At 35.6% G+C, this 23,395-nt stretch overlaps 2 protein-coding genes across 4 annotated transcripts in view; one reads left to right on the forward strand and one right to left on the reverse strand.

Annotated features, from left to right (window-relative positions):
- Window positions 1–2,407, forward strand: part of LOC145660681 (uncharacterized) — a 33,084-nt gene extending 30,677 nt beyond the window's left edge. The window contains exon 3 of the mRNA XM_081726020.1: window positions 1,885–2,407. Within this exon, the coding sequence (XP_081582146.1) occupies window positions 1,885–2,071 (187 nt within the window). The 3' untranslated portion in view covers window positions 2,072–2,407. The remainder of the gene's footprint in view (window positions 1–1,884) is intronic.
- Window positions 1–23,395, reverse strand: part of LOC145660680 (cilia- and flagella-associated protein 91-like) — a 100,489-nt gene that overhangs the window by 6,274 nt on the left and 70,820 nt on the right. For all 3 annotated transcript variants that reach the window (XM_081726017.1, XM_081726018.1, XM_081726019.1), the window contains exons 9-12: window positions 18,286–18,432; window positions 14,305–14,483; window positions 9,055–9,201; window positions 3,175–3,396 (exon numbers count right to left, since the gene is read on the reverse strand). In XM_081726017.1, the coding sequence (XP_081582143.1) occupies window positions 3,175–3,396; window positions 9,055–9,201; window positions 14,305–14,483; window positions 18,286–18,432 (695 nt within the window). The remainder of the gene's footprint in view (window positions 1–3,174; window positions 3,397–9,054; window positions 9,202–14,304; window positions 14,484–18,285; window positions 18,433–23,395) is intronic.

Raw genomic sequence — 23,395 nt, forward strand, 5'->3', positions numbered from 1 at the left:
TTGAATGCAATTTGTCTTAAAATCCTCATATATCCCTTTTGCATCTGGATGCCCCGCCCAAATTTACAGAGAAATCGGCGCCCTTGTATGAAACGTAAATCTACAGCATAAGATGGGACCCAAACCACGTGAGCTCCTACCGGGAAAGTACTTCCTGAATGTGTGTAGATGTTTCAAGTTTTAAAATTTACTGTTGATGTATATTTTAATGTCATAAGTTTGCTGAGTGATTCACAGTCCGCGACTGGTTAATTGAATGCTACTTCAAGATTGTCAATCGAATTTGTGTTATTTGTGATCTTACGCAGAAATACGAGAGTCAGTCAAAAACTTCCCGGAATGCTGTTGTAGTTTCGGCATTTGCGATGCAAACACAATGAATCTTGAACAGTCCAGTCCTTAGATGGCCTACTTATGAACTTGACAAGTGTCAACAGGTTATACCAGACAGTGTACGAGTAATGTAGCTGAACGGAGGAGTATTTAATGATCAGTCAACGCAGATTGAGCAACGCGTAAACATCCAGTTCATGTGCGAATTGGAGAAAATCTGATTCAGAGAGTTTGATAGCCTTAAACACAGTTTAGCACCTTCGGATGTGTGGCTCTTTCCACAGATAAAAATGGGCATTTTCCCTTTCCCAACGTAGAAGAGATCAAAACTAGCGCGAAGGCTGAACTTCGGAACATACCAAAGAGGCCTTTCGCCGGTGTTTCCACCAATTGCAGGAGCTGTGGAACAAGCATGTATGTGTTCCGAAGGTCACAACTCTGAAGTCGGTTAAGTAAATGTGTACTTATATTGTGACCATAAAGAGATACAACAGAATTGCGGGAACTTTTTGAATGCTCCTCGTATATACCAAATAGCCAACTTTTTGAATGCTCCTTGTATATACCAAATAACCAACTGTTCATTACCAATAAATTAGGAAGAGACGGGAATTATACTGCCGAATTAAAAGTTTACCCCATTCTTTTATTTTACAGGATGGACAAACAAATAAATTCGTACATCATGTCTTTTACATGTGGCGACAACTTTTTTGTAGATGCGCTGAGGAAGGTGTGTGGAACGCCTCGAAACCGTTCGCAGATTTTGTGTCACATTTTTTAACGGATGAGGATTAGTATTATTCTTAATAGATATTATCATTGTTAATAGATATGTTGTTCGATTGTATCAGTTAGTAATTAGTACTAAGAAACTACAATAGAAATATTTTTCTGTGAAAATGATAAAAAAAAATTATTTCGTTAACTACATATCTTGATGTATTTTATATGAAATGAAATCTTCCAATTTTACGTCCCAGGCTTATGTCAGCTAGACTAAATGAGACAATGATGATGAGGAATGAATGTGATGGATAAAATGGGAGGAAACGGAGCCCCCGCACACGGTGTTTGTTGCTGAGATCGAACCAAGGACCCCATACACAAGAAGTGAACGCTCTAACACTGAGCCACCGTGGATCCTCTTGATGAGTTTTAGTAAATATATCAGTAATACATACAGAGGCGGATCCAGGAGGGGGGGGGGCGATCGGGACAACCCCCCCTTAGAAGAGGAAGCTTTCTTATTTTATATGTATAAATAAAACCCATCCCAAAGTTTTGGAGCCCTTAAAAGTAGCAGTATGACAACCTACCGCCCCCCAGAAGTCGGTCCTGGATCCGCCCCTGAGTACATATAATTGTATTGCTAGGAATATTCTATATATAATATGCGATATCCCTTACTTTTATTCTTTCTAATTTCTGTGCTTTCTTCTGATCCTTAACGTTGATGAAGATTCGGTCCGAAGTACGTTCAATATTCTCGGTGGAGTAAGTCCCGTTATCCCTTAATAAATGCTAATGTAAGGTTTTCCATTGTTTCAGATTGTGTGAACGATGGCTGATGCTTCCAGTTACGGTATTGAAGAGCGTGTTATTGCAAGTTGTTGGGTGCATGAGAGAAACCCAGACCTCATCACCTGTGATAATGCGCTATGGAGGGTTCATAAAGGGCATCGTTACACAAAACCATTACGATACCACTGCCGAACTGACATATGCTGTGAAATAAGCTTTCACTCAAGTTACACCTGCAAATGCTCCTCAAAATGTCGCACAGAACCTGACAGTGTATTATCCTTTGTTATGAGAATGACGGTCGACAGAGTGATCCTTTGGACACTTAATATTTCCTATCTCAAATAAAACTTCTCGAAAGCATTGTTGTTCATGTCATTCAGTTATTTCCGTGTACTTATTTACGTATGTTTAGTTCTTTATGTTACTTATTTTCAGTGGTAACGGGATTTTGTGGCCACCCTATACCAGTGGTTCTCAAACTTGTTACCGCAACCCACACTAAATATTAAAAAGTATTTTGTGGCCCACCTATTTTTATTCAAATACACATTGTCGTTCAAATACACATTTCAAACCAATTAAATTTTGTAAATCATTTTTCTAATTTTACCATATAAAGATAACACAGAGCTAACACTATTCCCAACGCAATATCCTACCCCTTGACAGATTTTGGCTCACCCATTCTCTTTCCATCCAAACCCAGCATCTCTATTGACTGTAGAACAGGGCAAGGCTCTGAGTAACTTCTTACCCTTCACCTCATTAACAAACACTTCCAATTTTCATTTCCTGAATAGTACTTACTTTACTACATATGTTCCTGCATGAAATAAAATTTTCATAATTAAAAGGAAAAACTCGCGACCCACCAAAAAAACCGGTCCACGACCCACCAATGGGTCGCGACCCACACTTTGAGAAACACTGCCGTATACTATATATATATGTACCTTGTTTATTATAGCTTTGAAAATTTCACAGTATTAATTAACTAAAACTGACCAAAGCACTAAATATATATTAACAATACTTGCGTAATAGTTTCGGCATGTAACATCATCTTTATCAGACACGTTATGAAAGATCAATCCGAGAATAACAAAATATCCACAGAAAGTAAAAGGAGAACACGCCCACACTTCCCAGAGCCAATCAAGTTCTCCGTCACTTTTTTACATCCATCTGTAGAAAATTTAAATTTTCAATTAGGTGCAAAATGTATTTTCTTTTTAAATTAGTTGCAGGTGCTTTGGCCAGTTTTGTTTCATATAAATAAAATGAAAAATACAGTATTAATAAATAGTAACTCACACTTTTGAATATTTCATCATGTTCCCTTCGTCTTCGCAATTCCTTTTGCCTTCTGCCGGCTTCCTGCGCTTCTCGCAGATTTCGCTCTCGTTCTGCTAACAGCGCCATCGCGTGAATTCTTCGTTCATCTTGTAATCTCCACAATTCCTTGGATAAGAAATCGAGCATATGTCCCAGGGTTTCTCCTTCAAATTTACTCATCAAGTCTTTCAGTCGACCTTCCTGTTTCAAGGGTCAAAATGAAATATATTACTACATTTACCTTTTATCCTCTAATTCGCTTTTCAAGATTAACTCCTGACGTATAAAGTATTATTATTATCAACTAATGTTATTTTAATACTTCATTTGTTCTATACGCACAAGAACTTAACTATTTTTCATAGTTGGAAACTTATTCATATAGTTCTTTTAACTTAGTTTTAACCAGTGTTTATTGAATTTATGAAAAGAACAAATTTAGTATGTAAATTCAATGGGTGTCATTATATAAACAATATAGGAATTCAATCCTTGATTATACAGGGTGTTGCAAAAATTTGTCACAATTTTTTGAAAACAGATTCCTCACATCAGTGGTGCCCACCCCCCTTATGTCCATGACGCACCCCCCTCAATTGTCTATCCATAGGTGTTCTTCCATGAAAAAAGATCTTTTCGATTAATTTTTACACCCCCTCAAACATATTTATATAGATTTTACCCCCCCAATATTTCAATGACGCAGTTTGCGTCATAGCCCCCCCTTATGGGCACCCCTGCTAAAGATCAAAATAAGAAAAAAGTTCATATGGACCTGTGCTCAAAAGTGGATAGTTTCGGAGTTATAGGGTGCCGAAAACGTGAAAAAATGAAATTTAAGGGTCCATAGTTGACTGCTATAGGGCCTATCATAGTCGGGTCAAGAGATCACTAAGGAACTAGTATGTGAACTATCTAAATACCCATTTTGCAGAATCTTCGGTACTTCATTTTTAGAGCGGCTGTTTGGGAGTACTTGATCCCTCTTCACCTACCTTTCTAAGAATTGATGTGCAAGTACTGGAGCATTCTTAGGCTAGTTTTAGACGGAAGCATTTCTCGTAGCAAAAATCGTATCATCGATATCCTACCGTGTAAAGTAGCAAATGCTATAGAATTTCCCATGCCATGGCATATCCTATAGCATTTCTTGTCGATAGAACCTGCTCTATTTCGTAGCATTTTCCCCAGCATTTCTGGTCCGATTGCAGCGCCGTGGTGTGTTAAAAAGAAGCGAAAGATTTTGTGCCAAATATCCATGCTCTTTGTTTTGTGTGGGAAATTGAATTGTAGTAAAGAAAAATCAGTTGGAGTAGGAATGCGGTTTGTCCACATACTTGTTTGTGATTTTCGTTTTTTAATATGACCGTCGAGAACTGTTGTTACAATTACTATAGCTTTAGCTACCTCACGCTTAATTTCGGAGTCATAATTGCGCTCTTCAAGAGTGATTTGTTTGCTACGTCACGACAGATGCTTATCAAAATGCTACCGTTTAAAAACACCATATACTTTTGATGCCATAGAATATTATATGAAATTTTTGGCAGCACATCTGCTACAAGAAATGCTACGATAAATGCTTCCGTCTAAAACTAGCCTTAAACATGGATATTTGGATAGTTCACGTACCAGTTCCTCAGTGATGTCTTGACCCGACTACGATAGGTCCCATAATAGTGGAGCTATGAACTTTTAAAGTTTACTTATTTTACGTTTTCGGCATCATATAACTCCGAAACTATCCAGTTTTGAGCACAGATCCATATTAACTTTCTTCTTATTTTGAGGTAAAGAATCTCTTGCCAAAATAATGTGAGACATTTTTGTAACACCCTGTATATTCAGAAAAAGAAAAAGAAAGGCGAAACTAATAGAGGAATTGAGTCAGAAGTGTATTATATATGAGATGAAACAATAAGTGAAAAATTAGCAGACTGCCAGCCAAGGACGCCCTTCAGGGGGGCAAGGTGGGGCGCTCGCCCTCCCCCCTAGAGGAAATTGTATTTCAGAATATCGAAAATCCAATAGAATTTTTACATTAGTTACAGCAAAATTTGAAACTATTTTTTAAACGTCACTTATACTTGCCCTCCTTCCCCCCTTGGAAACCACAACACGGGCGTCTTTGCTACCAGCACTTAACAAATGAAATGAAATGAAATAAAACCTTAAGTTTAACATCCAAATTTTATGTCCTCTGTCTAAGCTAGAAGAAATAGATGATAACTGCTAATGACTGATAATGAAACTTTGATTGATTGAAAAAATGGGAGAGGAGAGGAGATTTGCTCGAGAAAATACACTCACACAAAGTTTGTTTACCACAAAGCCTTTATTGGTCTGGAATCGTATCGGTAACTTTGGGCATCACATGTAAATACTCTATTACTTATCGTTATCGGTACTATCTTAAACAAAAAAAATGCAAGCACAAATGAAATAATAAGCACTAAAATTGAATCTTAGGACCAGAAAATGTGTAACAGAATGAATTTGATTTATAATTTTCACGGGTTTGTTTCCCATCTGTCCTTGTGAGGAGACGCTATTTTGTAATGGTCCTGGGTTCAGTTTCTATACGTCTCTATTCCCAAGGACGGTATTTTGTAACAGGTATGATACTACCTACGATGTGGCCCGGACTTCGAACCGAATTACGAAGATAAAGCATTTCGTTATTCAAGGTTCGGTAGACCAAATTAATCCGAGAAATAATGTATTCACACTTACAAATAAGATTGGTCAACAAAACTGTTAATAAATTATAAAAGAAATAAAAGAGAAACTAAACCCTACCGGGAAGTGCCGGGTTCGATTCATTCGTTTGTCTTTAAATAGTTTATGGTTTTAGGAAAAACTTTACTGCATATCACCAAGTTAAAAAAAAAATGTACTAATGTAAGACAAAGAGCAATAATAATAATTGCATTCTACTTAAACACCTGTAAAAGAACATACCGGTATTATATAATTACCGGTAATGCTTCATTCTTACAAATATGAAGCGTAACACGAACACCACTTCTGTAGTATTACTTATTATACAGTGGTTTCAAAATAACACCGACAGCGGTTGGGACACCAACATAAGACAAAAAGTATAAATCAACCTGGGTGTAAAAATGCTTCCTTTCGGAGTTATAGGGTGCCGAAAACCTGGAAAAATGAAATTTAAAGGTTCATAGTTCCAATACTATGGAATCTACTGTAGTCGGATCAAGACTTCGCTTTGTGTCCTATCCAAATATCCATGTTTCAGAATCCTGCGATACTTCCACAACAATTTTTATAGAGATAGTTGGTGAGTACTTCAAATTATATGCCCGTAACCAAACTCCCTCCATAAAAATTGTTGCGTACCTTAGGATTCTGAAAACCTTATGATAGATATTTGGATAGGACACATATTACTTCATAAGTAAAGTCTTGACCCGAACACGATAGGCCCCATAGTTTTTTTCTATGGACCTTTAAATCATATTAAAATTACTCGCTGAGCACAGCAATACGTCTATTGTAAAAATTATTATTGTGTAACAGTTTCGCCAACTACGGTACCCATTGGCTTCATAAGTCATTATCACGCCAAATGGGTAGTTGGCGAAACTGTTACACAATAATAATTTTTACAATAAACGCATTGTTTTACTCAGCAGGTAGTTTAAATCGGATTTAAGTCTACTAAAAGCAAAGCTTGTACTATGGTTAAAAAATAGCCTCATCTCAACCCGCTGAGGATAAAAAGCCGAGAGAAGAGAGATAAAGAACAAAATAAAAGAAGTAACAAAGAGAACAAAAGACAGAGGCAAGTTGCATATGCCATGAACAAGACCGTGAGAAATCGGCCAAGGGAGGGGAACGTGGAGGCCTTAAAATTAATTATATATATATATATATATATATATATATATATATATATATATATATATATATATATATATATATATATATATACACAGAGGGTTACTTAATTGGTGTGTCAATTTCATTTGTTCATTGTGCAAAAGTGGTATGAGGTAAAGCCGTGCAATTTGGTGTGACTTTAGACAAAGGACATAAGTTTTGTTTCGCCATAGAAGCATGTCACTTGTACTAAAGATTGAAGAGATCTAGGGTCAAAGGTCAAATTTCGATTATTTTTTTTTCCTTATGGAATTGCAATGGTAAATTCTGAAAGAGCTTGAAAAAACGTAAATCGAAGTGATAACAAAGAAAAAGCTATATGATATGATTCTATGTCGCAAGCCGACCAAATATGCGTTAATCAAGTGTCATGATCAGAGGTCACTGTCAGATCAAGGTCACGGGTCACCTTGAGAACCCATTTGACATGATGAGGTACGGACTATTCAAATGGGTTCTTAAGATGACCTGTGACTTTGATCTGACAGTAACCTCTAACCTTGACACTTGATTGATGCATATTTGGTCACCTTGGGACATAGAATCATACCATACAGCCTTTTCTTTGTTATCACTTCGATTTACGTTTTTTCAGGTTCTTTCAAAATTTACCATTGCAGTCCCATAAGGAAAAAATCGAAATTTGACCTTTGACCCTATATCTCTTCAATCTTTAGTACAAGTGACATGCTTCTATGGCGAAACAAAACTTATGTCCTTTGTCTAAAGTCACACCAAATTGCACGGCTTTACCTCATACCACTTTTGCACAATGAACAAATGAAATTGACACACGAATTAATAAACTCTCTATATATCAAAGGTATTGTGTATGACTACTTGTATGTAACTGCACGAACAATTTTCCGAAAGTACTTTTTCACAGTGCTCCTCAAAGTCTCATCAAAACATGTTGTTATTCTGTGGCCGGGATGTAGTATATCGACCCAATTATTCAACATTTACAGTGAATGTTTAATGAAGGAAGCATTAATGGGAATTAGAGATTTCCAAGATTGGAGGGCAGATCATTAACAAGATCAGGTATGCAGATGATATGGCTATTATATCTAGAACCGAAGAAAGACTACAGGAGATGATTGACAAAATAGTTGACATTGGGAAACTACAGTAGAGCGTCGATTATCCGAAGTAATTGGGGGACATGGGTGTTCGGAAAACTGGTTTGTTCGGATAATCGAACTGTACATGTTTATTTGACAAAAAGAAGTACTGTACAGTAAATTTATTCATAAAAAGAAGTGTGCTGATTGTTGAAACACAGCGACTGGCGGCTTGGCCGGTCAGCAGCGCCTTATGAAGGCCTCATTACAAGCAATGTTCCGCCAGCATTGGCTCAGTGCGGCGACTACTGTGGGAAACTTGGTTTGGGAGTGAGGGGGATGATGGACGGTAGGGTGGGAGAGTAACAGGTGCGAGCGAGTACACAGTTCGGTTAAGCGGTCGTTCGGTTGACCGACGTTCGGATAATGGACGCTCTACTGTATATGGAATGGAAATCAATATGGAAAAATCGAAAGTCATGAGAATATTCCGTGGAAATGCGCCCTTACGTATTCAGAGTAGAACAAAGAGTACTCAGGGGTGCCCACAAAGGGGGGCTATGACGCAAAGTGCGTCATTGAAATATTTGGGGGGGGGGTAAAAATCTGTATAAATATGTTTTAGGGAGTGTAAAAATTAATCGAAAAGAAGATTTTTTCATGGGAGAACACCTACGGGTAGACAATTGGGGGGGTTGCGTCATGGACATAAGAGGGGGTGGGCACCACTGGAGTAGGCCTACTCGAGACATTTCAATCAGTACGATGCGTTAATTTGAGAATCGTAATATATACACCATCTAAATTCTTTTAGTACAAAAGAAAAAAAAAATATTTCAAGGCACTATGTAATGCACGTAAATTAGCAATAAGTTTCAGATTTACTAACCTTTCTAAGTTCTGATAAATAATCTCTCTGAACATGCAAAACTTCCAGTTTCTCACGATGACGCAATCTTCTGCCTGCTTCTTGCAAAGCATGAGTACTACGTAATTCTTCTATTAGTTCACGACATCGCTTTCGTCCCTCGTACATCTAAAAAGAAGATATAAGAAATTATTATTATTATTATTATTATTATTATTATTATTATTATTATTATTATTATTATTATTATTATTATTATTATTATTATTATTATTATTATTATTATTTATATACTCTTAAGTAATCATATATTTAGCATGTACCCCTTTGGCTCCCACGCATGATGTTGAAACTTTCGAGACATTATGGAAACCTGTATATTTATCATCTTAATTTTTGAATACCTCAAACTTTAGAGTTCATACGAGAGAAGAGAGATAAAGACTTGTATAAGCAATAGTAATCAGAGGCGGCCCTAGGCAATTTGCCGCTCCGTGCAATGACTCATTTGCCCCCTCCCTCCATTTCTTCAGAAAAAACACATCTTAAGAGCCACTATTTAAAGTATGCTACCCCATCATGAACAACCAAGGGGATGGAAAGGGCACTCGCACTCAGAAAGGCATATCACCACAAATACAATCTCGTTGTGTCTGTTTTTTTTTCTTTAAATAATTATCTATATATTAGTGACAGATAAAGCAAACACACCTGCAAAGGAAAAATGGTAATCCTCTTTTATAGAATTCAATATCGAGCTTCAATTTCAATATATCAGTTTGCAATTCCAGTGCAACTAGTTCTTTTATCTTTATTTTTTCATTTCCTTTCTACATCTACTTAAAAAAAAATTAGAAAAAAACTTGTTTCCACCTTCAATGATAAGGAACTTGTTTGAGACAAAGACAAGATTAGTTTTCACATCAAAACTGCGATAACTAACTAAATGGAACAGGTGTTCACTACTGTTCAAGAAGTAAGTTCTTGTATTTGACAACAATCAAGCAATTCATGCTGGAGTTTGTTTGACCATTTGCTTACAGAACTGTCCGTGTGACCTGAAACTAATACGATTTAAACATGATTTATGAATGTAGTATTCAAATAGAAGGTCAGCTTAGTAAATTTAACTACCATCAAAATGAAGTTTGTTTCCAACAAGATATATTTATTTTAAATAATATAGTTATGACAGATTTTGCCGCCACGTGCAAATGCACGTGTCGCACGTATGGTGGAGCCGGTCCTGATAGTAACTTAAAACTTTTTTTTTTTCTTTAAATGAATGTTTTCTTAAGACTAAGAAATCGAATTAAAAAGGGTGTGAAGACTATACAACTATTAGTCTTGTGTTCAAAGCAGTGAAACTGAATATTTAACTGAAGATTATATGACAGAACAAATGAAACTAGTGGAGGGAAAACAATTTCAATTAGAGAAGAATTAAAATTAGAAGCATATTCATTTAGGGTTGTACGTTAGGCAAGTCACATATAGCCTTGGAACTCGAAAGAAACGTTAGCTCAGAGTAAACCAAACTAACAAAAATCCAGTTACTTCACTTTAACGCCATCTAGTATCAGATTATTGTTAGTTACATCAAAGAAGGTTCCATTTGTTTCTCTTTTCTACATTACAAGGGCCATTCCGAAAGTAACCTCCGATTGGTTAAAAATGAAACATCAAAGTAAATAAGAATAATTTATTATATACATCTGAAAACTATTTCTTTACTCTATTTTTCAACATAGTTTTCAAAAACATTCAAACACTTACCATATTTCTGCACTAGCTTACAAATTTCATCAGCATAAAAATCTCTCGCTTATGCATTGAGCCACAGTACTTCCTGTAGCCTAACCTCTGTGTCACTACGTCATATAACACAGTCCTGGAAATCTGTGGAAATTTATCGGAAAGCTCGATTTTCACGAACTTTTCCATGAATTTTCTGAAGGAGTTCATTAGTGACCACTGATGGCCTGCCACTCCTCTCTTCGTCATGAATGTTCGTTCATCCACTTTTAAATGAACGAACCCATTCACGAACAACTCTTTCACTCATCACACCTGGTCCATACATGGCACAAATTTCCCGATGAATAGCCGTTTCCAAATATTGTTTTACCGTAAGAAAACGTATAACAGCTCGCACCTCGCACTTGGCGGGGTTTTCTCTTGCAGCACATATTTTGAGACGTTACAAAAGTGGAACCAGTGGTCAGAGAACCTTCATTCTACAACAGCTGGATAGAGACTGATGTACCGCGCACATCTGTGCAAAGGTGGTAGCGCTGCCCTCATTACTTCACGCACTGTGACCAATCGGAAGTTACTTTTCAAACACGCCTCGTATTATTATTATTTCAGTCTTTTTAAAATATCTATTTTAATTAGATAGTTATTCTTTATTATTTTCGAAAACTTTCAGTTTTGTTTTAAGAAAGGCTTATTAGTTTACATCATCCTTCTTCACCTTACTGCTTACGATAATGTACAGAAATATTAGGCACATAAACGTTAACTTAAGTACATTCAAATATCTTGGAAGTACAATATGGGGTACAGCAGGGTTCTGTTTTAAGTCCTTTACTGTTTTTAATAACAATAATTTATTTACTTCATTATACGTCTACTATATCTATTCTATATTCAGATACTGCACTATTGAATACGAATAAAAGTTTTGAAGAAGTGTACAATGAAACTAAAAACACATTAACGGAAGCAGCAATATTGTTTAAAACAAATGATCATGTATTAAATCAAGACAAAACAAAAGGAGTAGCCTTTAGTCTACATTATTATAATAATATGGAAAAATATAAAAAATGCTGAGGTTAAATTTCCCTGTATATATTTAAACAGTCAACTGAAATGGGAACAACATGTCAAATATGAAGGTACAAAATCCCTCTGAGTGTTTTGCCTATGAAGAAGTCTAAATAACACAGCTCCTCATAAATATATCAGAAATTCATAGTTTGCATTTTTCCATTGTATAATTTGACAAAAAATTAAAAAGATCAGGTCTAGAATTTCCATAGCCAAAGAAGCATTCAACAAGAAAAAATCACTCTTAACTAGCAGGCTTAATATTGGAGTAAGGAAGAAATTGGACAAGTGGAATATTGGACTTTATGGTTCAGAGACTTGGACATTACTGAAGTAAGAGAAGAAATATTTAGAGAGTTTCGAAATGTGGTATTGGTGGAAGATGAAGAAGATAAAATGGACAAAGAGAGTAACAAACGGAGATATTTAAAGCTGATAGGAAAGAAGAGGATGCTTTCAGCCAGCATCCTTCGTAAGAAAGCCAACTGGATTGGACACGTCTTGCAAAGAAATTGTCTTCTTCATACCGCCATAGAAGGAAAGACGGAAGGAAAGCGAGGAATAGGAAGAAGAAGAACACAACTGACAGATGATTTTAAAAATAGAAGAAAAAAAGCTGTCAGATTATTGATGTAGCATTTGATAAAGAACACTATAATCGTTGTTTATGGAACTTAAGATAATGCCAGTAATTATTCTATCAGGCCTTGTTTCCATTTTGTACTAATACACAATAACACACTGAGCAAGGCTATGTGATAATATGTAAAAAAAAATACTATCACGTAACAGTTTCAACGCAATAACTGTGTCTTCATCAGACTTCCACTTCTTCTGGCTGCTTGGGAGTTGGTCATCACTTATATATACTCTCCGGAGATCAACTTTTAATTAGGGTCCACCCCTTCATTAAAAAGTAACACTTGTGTGGCTTCCACTTTCACTTTTTAGCTGCACACGTGTCCAATTAAAAGTTTACTTTTTTCGTTGGATACATTCTGTCCTCTAATTATCCTTATTTTTCTTATTAATTAATTGTAGTAATTAATGCCAGTAACTAATTTACATCTTAAGTTTCATCAAGTGTTACCTTACATCAAGCAAAACAATTACAAATATGACACTCAGGGATGAGGTATATACGCATAATATTAGCTGGTGTAAGAAAATTGATACCCTCTTTAGTAGATTAAATAAAGAAAGTAACAGTTATTTAATTGTAAGTCTGATTTTTTTCCTTTTTTTTAATAAGCTAACAACATATATGCAACAGTTGTCGTTAAAGACTCACAAACAAAAGCTATATAACTGGTTCATTTCTAAGCCATTTTATTCCACTGAAGAATTCATTGAACGTACAGAAATTATGTTGTAATTTGTATCATGTTATTTTATTTTAATTGTTATTATTATTAAAGTTTACTATATTTTGGTTATTATATTAACCATCATCTAATTTTGTATATTGCGATCGATTCTTAATATTAATTATATATATATACACAGGGTGTCCCATAAGTCCATTTACATAGGCCATCTCGGTAACTATTGAAGATACGAAAAAATGATAATAGAGCAATGTTATTGGAAAGTATGTATTTTCAATCTAAAATGATGGAATTTCAAAATTGGACGAACCGTTTGGGCTCTACACTGGTATAGCGCCCGATGATAAAGAAAAATATAACGTCGCCACGTCTTTGTTGGACAGCAATGAAGGAAAGGGTGTGTAGTTTGAAGTATCCTGGACTAGGGAAAATAAAAGGGACGGCCACAATAAAGGATATGAAGAAGGATCACACGCGACGTCAACCCAAGGCAGTGGCGTCACCATCAGAAAGGAAGCAGGTGCTTTTCTCTGGTTTTTGAGTTCTGGCACCTTACGCCCTTTCCAATTTTATTCAATTGTCCTCTTGTCTCCTCTCGTTGACATCACTTGGCCATTAATACCAGTTTGCCTTGAATGAATTCAATTCAATTTCTTTTTCGTACCTGCCCCCTTCTGATGGTGACGCGACTGCCTTGGATTGATGTCGTGTGTCATCTTTCTTCATATCTTCATTGTGACCGTTCCTTCTATTCTCCCAGGATACTTCAAACTACACACTCTTTCCTTCATTGTTGTCCAACAAAGACGTGGCAACGTTGCATTTTTCTTTACCATTGGGCGCTATACTAGTGTAGAGCTCAAACGGTTCGTGCAATTCTGAAAATTCCAACGTTCTAGACTGAAAATACATACTTTTCCAATAACATTGCTCTCTTATCATTTTTTCGTATCTTCAATAGTTACCGAGATGGCCTATGTAAACGGACGAACTTACGGGACGCCCTATATACATATATATACACTAATTGGAAGTTGTCTATTGTTTATAAAGCTTAATGACAATAAAATACTCTATTCTATTCTATGAGAAATGTATTGATGCATACCAAAATCTGTATAGCTCTTCCTTTGAGGATTTTCTGCAGCAAGACACATGCTTGATACAAATCTTCTTCCGCGTCAGGTATACCCTCAACCGTTGGGGTTGGAGCTTGCGGAACAGGTTTTCGGAATTTCGAAATTAGAATTAGCGGTTTTAGTACTTCTTTCTCGCCAGCTCTGTATGCTGTAACAAATATTGAGAATGTGATAAAAACATTCTTTATACATTGCACTATATGGATCATGAAAGCAGAACGCAATTTGCTACTTTATCTTTAACGTGTAACACTTGTAAAACATTAAGTTACCCGTAAACAAATACTCTCCTAACCTTACCTTGAAAGATTTGATGGAAGCATTGGTTCTGATTATGAATCTACATGATTATTACGAATGTTTCATTGAATATGTGAAGAGAATCGGGCACAGAAATTCTGTGTTCGGTTTGCTGCATCTCTATCCTCGGGACCTAGAGAAGATGAGCTTTGTTTGCTAGTTGAGAAACATTCCCAGTTTCTCAACTACAGTCTCCTACAACCAAGATGTTGGCCATCAACCCTTCCAGGACATTTAATTTATTTACGTTACAATTTTCGAGCTTTAAAACGACATTGTAATTTATTTTGATTAGCTAAATCAATTCTTTCTTTGTAAATTATTAGAAATAAGTCTTACGCTAGCAGCAATTATTCGGTCTCTCGAGAATCCCTTATTTTAATTGCAACGTTAGACTTTCTTCATCCTACGTGTATCATGTAAATTCTGCTTTACTTTTATTTACAACGTTATTGCTTTATCCTGTATTGGCCTGTTTTCTGCTTGAGTTGTGATAATTCCACTTATGGTAAGGGTATTCACTAGAAAGACTGTTGTATTTCACCACCAAGAAGCCAACACATCGATTTTGGGAAAATGTGTATTTCCGCCGTCCAGGTAATTAATGTTGACTTTCTAATTCTATCTTCAAGGATAGTATGTGTCGTACATGCCAAGAACTGCGACTTTATGTCCTGTTTGGGTTGGACAAAGTCACTTGGAGCACCTTTGGTAAAGCTGACGCCGAATTTTGAAATCTTCCACAGTATGCCAGCGTATACCCGACGTTACTCCTTTCTGCTTGATCATGATACCTCACAACTCAAGCCGAACAAAACTGTTCGATTTGTGTTCGAAAGGATGGTTGCGATTAGACTTCGATAGGAGCTTGTCGAGTTAGTCTCACGATAAGCAGTGTTTACGAGGGGATGTTAAAAATTAAAGAGACTAGAGAAAAGTTACATTTATTCTAAGGATAGAAAACTGAAACATGTATTATTTTTCTACATAATTTCCCTAAACTTCAATTCACTTTTCCCAACGTTTCACAAGTTTTTTTGATTCCGTCGGAAAAGAAAGCTTTTCGGTTGCACCTGTAACCAATTTTGCACCGCATCAATGATTAGCTAATAGTTGACATTTAAATGTCTTAACTTCTGGTGGTGATGGGTGTTTCCAAATCATGCTCGCAGCCTTACTTTCCGGTTCGTGATGATGTACCCATCGTTGACGTAGCTAATTGCCTCCTTGGTACAGATTGACAATCGAGCTGCCATGTTTAACTCCAACGAAATGAACGAATAACGCGGGAATAAGAGACACGTTACATAAAAGTGTTGCAGACGACACTAATTCAGAGTTGAATACTAGCAATGTTACCAAACCCTAGTGCGAGAAATTGCAAGTCTCTTTACTTTGTGACTTCACCTCATATATTCGTCGAACTTGAATTCTGTGTGAAGCCAGTACTCGGACATTGACCATAATGAGAACGGGTGAGATTAGAACAATTATTTAGTTACAATTACCTATACCATTTCATACCTTAATAGCTATTACCTTGTATTATCATTGAAATTATGTAATATTTCATTTATTGATCATTTTAAACTTTGTTAATTTTCAATTTCTAAATTTGGTTAATTTTGTTAGCTACCATGTCTAGTTTTACAGCTAGTGGTGGACGCACACAATTTAATAATTTATTTTATGGTGCATATTAGCTCTGCCATCTGTGGCTTTAGCCCTACTTCGATAATCTTGTTAATACATGTTGATGGCTTCGATTATTTTAGACTGTTGAACCGTGTTCCTTCCAGACCTGTTTTTTGGGGGGCATTGCCTTCCCAGTGGAGCCATAAGAGTGCCCCCCGGAGACTAAAATAATACGTCTATAATATAATAATAAATAGAATAGTATCAGCAGTCCCCCCTCCCCGGGAATACCAAGTGTGCCCTCCGGAACATCGTTTCTGAAAGAAACACTGCGCGTGTTGAATGTTGTTGGCTCCAATTGGGTCATGTTACATATTGTAGGTCCGACATAAAATAAAATAAAAGCTTTTATAGTTGCTATGAAGAAATTTTTCCATAAACATTAGGTTATGTAATACACTATTTCCAGAGAATGCAAGGAAAGATACTAATTTATGTAAGAATACATAAATAAACAAATAATACGAGGAACACAAGAAACAATATATATGAAAGAATACAAAGAATCAAAGGATGCAAAGAAGTATATACGATTGGATACAAAATGGCACGAAGAACAGGACGATAAATAAAAAAAATATGAGGAAGTATACAAAGAATAAGAAGAAAAGGAAAGCTAAAAAAAAGGATAGAATAATAAAGACACAATACGATAGATGCATGAATGCTCTAGAATACTGTGGAAACAACTCTCAAATTAATGAGTTCATATACGTGCAATGTATAATGGCATTCGGATTTAGAAATATTTTATCTTTTGTTAATGGCTTTACGTACACAGATACATGATGTTTAATCAATCAAATAATGATATCGCAATAAAACCAAGAAAAGAAAGTAGTGGATATATGAGACATATTCCAAGTATTTAACTTTCACTTATAATTCCAAATAAACATTAATAAATATAATCTCAAATATTAATGTAGTTTGATATATCTTACTTTATTTATCATTGAGTATACTCAGAAATTCGCATTCTAGTCTATTCTTGTTATAATCGAAGACGTTAAGACGTTCCCCTATTTATGGAGTCTAATATCCTCGGACTGAAGAAGAGAAAAGACGTAGGTTCCAGAATAGTGCAGGCTAAAGAAGCACCCAATAGAAAAAGAGGACTGGTAATATCAAGAAATGTGCCGTTGGACGTTCGTAAACGATTTATTAAGACCCTGGTTAGGAGCATGGCGCTTTACGGATCAGAGACGTGGACATTGAGAGAAGCTGAAATATCCAAGCTGGAAACTATTGAAATGTGGTGTTGGCGCAGAATGATGCGCATATCAAGGACCGAAAGGAAAAGAAATGAAGACGTACTAAAGGAAGCTAATGAAGGACGACAGATCAGGAAGATAATAGGGAAAAGAAGAAACAGTGTGCTCGGCCATCTTATTCGGCACTCCGATTGGATCACTGTGCTGATAGAGGGAAAGTCAAAAAGAAAACCAGGAAGAGGAAGACGAAGGACAGAATATCTAGATGCAGTTACGAAGAAGAAACCTTACCAAAGTATAAAACGGCTCTCATGAGGGAGAGAAAAGTTTTAAAATTTCCATGTTGCCCAACAACTTACAGTTGAGGTGAGAAAAAAGAAGTCTATTCTCAAATTAGTAATGGCGATGAAGAAAATTAATTAGTCTTATTAATCAGGGAAAAAGTGCACAACGCAGCCGCGTTGCAATTACGAGTATAATAGTAACAAAATAGAGAAAACACACATTTCCAGTTATTCCAAAGCGAATTGCTGGACTTAATATTACCAGTACTATAAATTCGCACCGAATCAAATTGAAATATGAATCATTACTTATGACTTTCTAGTTAAGTCAGTAATTCTTAAACTAAAATTACATAATCATCTTCTGATTTGACATTTATACCATTTAATCCATAAGCTGGCTGATTGGCACAATGAAATGACAATGATAATAATCAATCTATCCAACAATAATTACCTTTAAAATCTTCGAATATATTTTTCAACTTTTCTGGTGTCCATCGTGTCTCGCGTTTACACAATTCATCATCTGGTGGGGGTTTCTCCATTTTCTTAAGCTTCACATCAGCTAACCAATTACTACTGGTCTCCAATATTCCTAAACCTAAACAGAAAATTAAAATAATAATAATAATAATAATAATAATAATAATAATAATAACTTGAACACGAAAGTAATGGAAAATATTAACAAAGCTACATATTGGTGATTTCTTACATATATGGAAATATTCGAATTCACATTAAGCCATTTCATCTTATCCACCTTAGAATATCTTTCTACTGCTAGAATTTCACGCACTGATGTAGGAATACATACAGGGTGTTTCAAAATAACACCGACAACGTTTGGGAGGTGATTTCTAACACCAAGATAAAACAAAAAGTATAGAGCAACATGGGTGCACAAATGCTTTCTTTCGAAGTTATAGGCTGCCGAAAACATAAAAAAAAATGAACTTTAAAGCTGCATAGCTCCAAAACTATGGAACTTACGTAGTCGAATCAAGACTTCACTTAGGAACTAGCATGTGCCCTATCCAAATACTGAAGTTTCGGAATCTCGCGGTACTTCCGCAACAATTTTTTATAAAGATAGTTGGTAAGTACTTCAAATTGTATGAAAAATATACAAATAAAAATTGTTGCGTATATATATAAATTATATATAAAATTTATATATAAACTATAAACCATAAACTATATATAAATTATAAAGCATATATATATCATATGATGTTTGAATGACAATAATCACTCAACTACAAACATGAAAAAGCTTAACTCAGATTGAAGATGCAATAGTTCTTACGGTCGCAGAAACAAAAGATGTACCTGAGCTTTTAATGTCCATATTTTCAAAGTTTCAGTTGAATTGATTAGTTTATAACTCAGGAGCTTGCTCTAAATAAGATGAACAGTCAATAACGAAATACTAACCTTGAACTGCACCCTTTTTATTAATTTAATCGTGCGCGTTTCAATGACTCACTATCATCATCATCGGTACCTAACTGTTAAGGAATTGGAAAGAATACAGGGAATTGTGGAACATCACTACAAGAAATTGTCGAAAGCTATTTGATTAGTTGAAATGTGATTAAAAAAAATATCACAGTTGTATAGAGAGCAAGACGACAGTAACAGCCCAGTGTAGAGTACCCGCTGGACATTGGAAGACCAGTGACTCAATCTATAAAACTTACAAGTTTAGAACTGTTTTTCATAAGTTGTCAAATACATCTGTATGTCAAATTGGCAAATCTAAATCGTAAATACTACAGTTATTATTTATTTGTAATTTTTTACGTACAGCTACAATTTTATGACACATAGAGTAGTCAAAATTTTGTTTTTCAAGATTTTGAAACACATCATGGAATTCGATTTCCTGGTATTCCAACGATTATTTCTTCCCTTTTTCCTTCGTCTTCCCAGATTGAAATTATTAGAAAATTGAATTTCCATTGAAGGGATATGTTATTAACGATCGTACAAGGAGACACATCTATATAAACAATGATATTATTGTGCGAGTTTATGAGTTCTTTGAAGAATATATTAAGCATATGTTAAAAAAAAGTACTGTTTTAAAAATTCGAATATAGAGCAAACTGAAATAGTGATGGCATGTGTAATAGTGTGCCATACACAAAACTACTCTTCGGAAATTCTTTCCTATGGATTGTGTACGCTGATATTAAATAAACTTCTACTTCTCGATAATTATAACGCAATCAAGCAGAATTCAATAGGTTATTGCATCCTTATACCGTATACTCTGTCAGAAAATAAAATTAGTCTTTCTAAATGTTAAGAGAGTAGTAAATTTGCCTACTGCAGAAAAAAATCATTGATCTTTTCAAGTAAATCTTTATTCTACGCATACTATTGAAATGAAAAATTTCAGTTTTATGTCCCATGGCTATGATGATTAGAAATGAATGAAATGGTGGAATGAAGAAGATAAGAGGAAACGGGAAAACCCCGAGAAAACCCATGCACATGATGTTTGTTCACAAAACCGTCATGGCACGAGTTAGGATCAAACGACAGACACCACACCACAGGTGAACGCTCTACCACTGAACCACCACGGCCTCCTATGTACACTGTTAAATTTATCTATATTAGATGAAAAAGCAAATATTTATAACAGGACTAACCAACCGTGTCGTCATTTATGTTTGTCCTCAAATTAAAACAACGTTTAACAACGTCCTAACATTGTGTCTGTTAACACAGCCAGACAAATGAAAAGTTGCTTCATCAGAGAAAACAACGTTCAATAGGAAATTATGGTCATAATCAATCCTGTCCAGAATTTCAGTAGCAAATGTTGCTCTGTGGCTTATCGTTGGGTTTAATTTCTTGCAACAATTGCATCTTAAACGCGCGCAAACGTAATGGTTTGTGTACCACATAGTGCACTGTTGACTTTGGAATTGCCTGCTCGCTGCGCGAATTGGCTTCCTCGGGCTAAGTGAGAAACTCTCTCTTGTTGCTTCTACATTGTTTTTGACCAACACGATTTACCACCGCTGTGTTATTTCACTACATTCCCCGTTAATAAAAATTGATCCTTCCACGCCTAAATACTATTGCGTGATGGAGGATCCTTGTGGTCAGTGATTTATCCAGAATTTTGAATTAGGGGGGCGTTCAAAACATCCGGGGGTGCAATCTTGCTTTTTTTTAAATACAAATTTTAAAATTCGTTGATGCAACGAAGGATTGAATTGGATTTCCTTTCTCAGCCAGAGCCGATTAGCGTTGACTTTCTTATGCTTGGTGTGACGTCGAGATGAAATCGTTAGCAATCGATTAATCAATTTGTTGTGACGGTCACAGTCGTGTAAAGGTTGATTTCCATTCAATCTTGCGTTGCATACTTTGCTTGAAAATTTATCTTGTCCAAAGTAATTGTTTTATTCTATGGGCACTTAAAAAACAAAACCAAAGTAGTAAGATTTTTAATTTTGTCTTCTCGTTCTATCTAAAGGCCCTCCAGCACTTTGTAGAAAATATTTTAAATGATCTTATCTTTAGGCAGAACAGGAATTTCCGTTCTGCCTGATCTTTCGACACAAGGAATTCTGTCCAGGGAGGGATTTCTTCAAGAGAATTTTTCTTTAATAATTGTAACAGATTCTGTAAGAAGAATAACTATTTAAGTTGTATCATGAATTTTAGATGTTATTCTACTTGTTCTTTCGGAAAAATGACTAGATACAGTTTTGTTATTAACAGTGTTATTCACATGTATTTCAGTAAAAATGAATATGATTTAAAGAAAATGATACCTGCAGAGAAATGGAATATTGATTGGCTCAGTTGCAAGAAAGCCGTTTGACATTGTAGCTGAAACGAAGATAAAACAAACTTGCTTTGGTCTAGTATCAAGTCATTTCACAACAAAATTTTATTCAGTTGTACTGTACAGTAGTTCACCTCCAACATGCTAAGACTCGCAGTCAGGGACGGCTTTAGGATTTAAGTTTTGGGTAGGCCCGCTCCCTCGCGTATGAATACATATGCACATTTGATTGAATAATGACAATAGGAAGTTACTTTTACAGTAGTGGTTGATGCTGTTTATTAAATAATTATTTACTATTAATATAAAAGTGGAAAATATATTTGAAGTGTAAGGGGAAAAAACAAGGAATGTCCATTTGTGTTCTTTAAGGGGTCCTTTGTCCTATCTGTTGGCGACTCTTGGTACTATTTGACTGTATATGTATGCATGCATAGATGTAAAATTATCCATGTAAAAAAAGGGCAAAAGATTTGACTAACCCTGTTCTTTTTTACGCGGTTTTCAATATTAAAACGCAGTTTTCTCGAAAATACAGTTTTGTGACATTCCTTCTTTTCCCCTTACCCTTCATTTACTCTTTATTGTATTTTTAGTGCTTATATTTTTCAAAATTTTTAGGTAAATCCATGCCTACCCGGCCTACCCGCTAAAACCGCCACTGCTCGAAGTACGTAAAAGATGCCACTGTTCACATTCTCAAGACATGTTTGGCCATATATTAAGCAAACAATGCAAAAGGATACTAAGACGACCCTTATCCCCGATTAATTGCCCTTTTGATTTGATTGAAACTACAAAAAACATACAAGTATTTCAATATTGATATTTATATTTTGTATTGCTGCTATTTACATTGACAATATAAATATGGAAATAGAAGTATATATGATACTATTGCATATAGTATAGAATTATGCATATAAAACAAATCAGCTGATACGGTGATGCTGAAAAACGGAGTTGTGATGTAGAACACTAACATTCTTTCTTAAGAGTCGCCTTATGCATCTTCTTGCATTGTTTACTTAATATATGGCCAAATATGTCTGAGGATGTGAACTGTGGCACCTTTTACGTATTGCGACTCTTCGCATGTTAGAGATGAACTACTACAAAAGTGAATAAAATCTTCATGTGAAATAATTTGATATTATATCGAATTAAGTTTATTTTATGTTCGTTTCTGTTATAATGTCATACGGCCAGTGGCGAAGGGTGGTAAGAGGCCCTGAGGCCTGGCCTACCCTTTACTTTCAGAAATTATAATTTATAATGAATTCATTTTCCTTACACAGAATGCATGATATTTTCTAAGTTAAAAAAAAAAAATGTTCGATAAAGAAATCGTGGTTGGCACCACTGCTGGGAGGCTCACCGAGCAGTGTCTCAGGAGGCAGAAGAACTATCGCCAAGCTACTCAGAAAATCCCGCGAGAGAACGTGTTGGAAATGACGCTCGCTCGTTCGGGAGACAAATAGAATTTCAAGAACTACTTGATGGATCATCAATTTTGACCAGGATATGTAGAAATTCAAAAGTTAGGAATTGAATTCTCTGATGGAGATGATGCATCCGCCAGAGGTTCCTTGCATTTTGACCGCTTGGATTTAGTTCCCGCGCTCGTTACTACAGCCATTTTATACATGAGTTCCGATCTGCATGCAAGCACTCTAGGAGTCAAGCTTTTCTGTGCTGCATTTCCCTAAAAATTCCCTCCTCTCATAGAATTCCTTGTCTCCAAAGATTA

The sequence above is a fragment of the Thermobia domestica genome, chromosome 9 (assembly GCF_964235325.1).
Source record: "Thermobia domestica chromosome 9, izTheDome1.hap1.1, whole genome shotgun sequence".
In the NCBI taxonomy this organism is placed as follows: Eukaryota; Metazoa; Arthropoda; class Insecta; order Zygentoma; family Lepismatidae; genus Thermobia; species Thermobia domestica.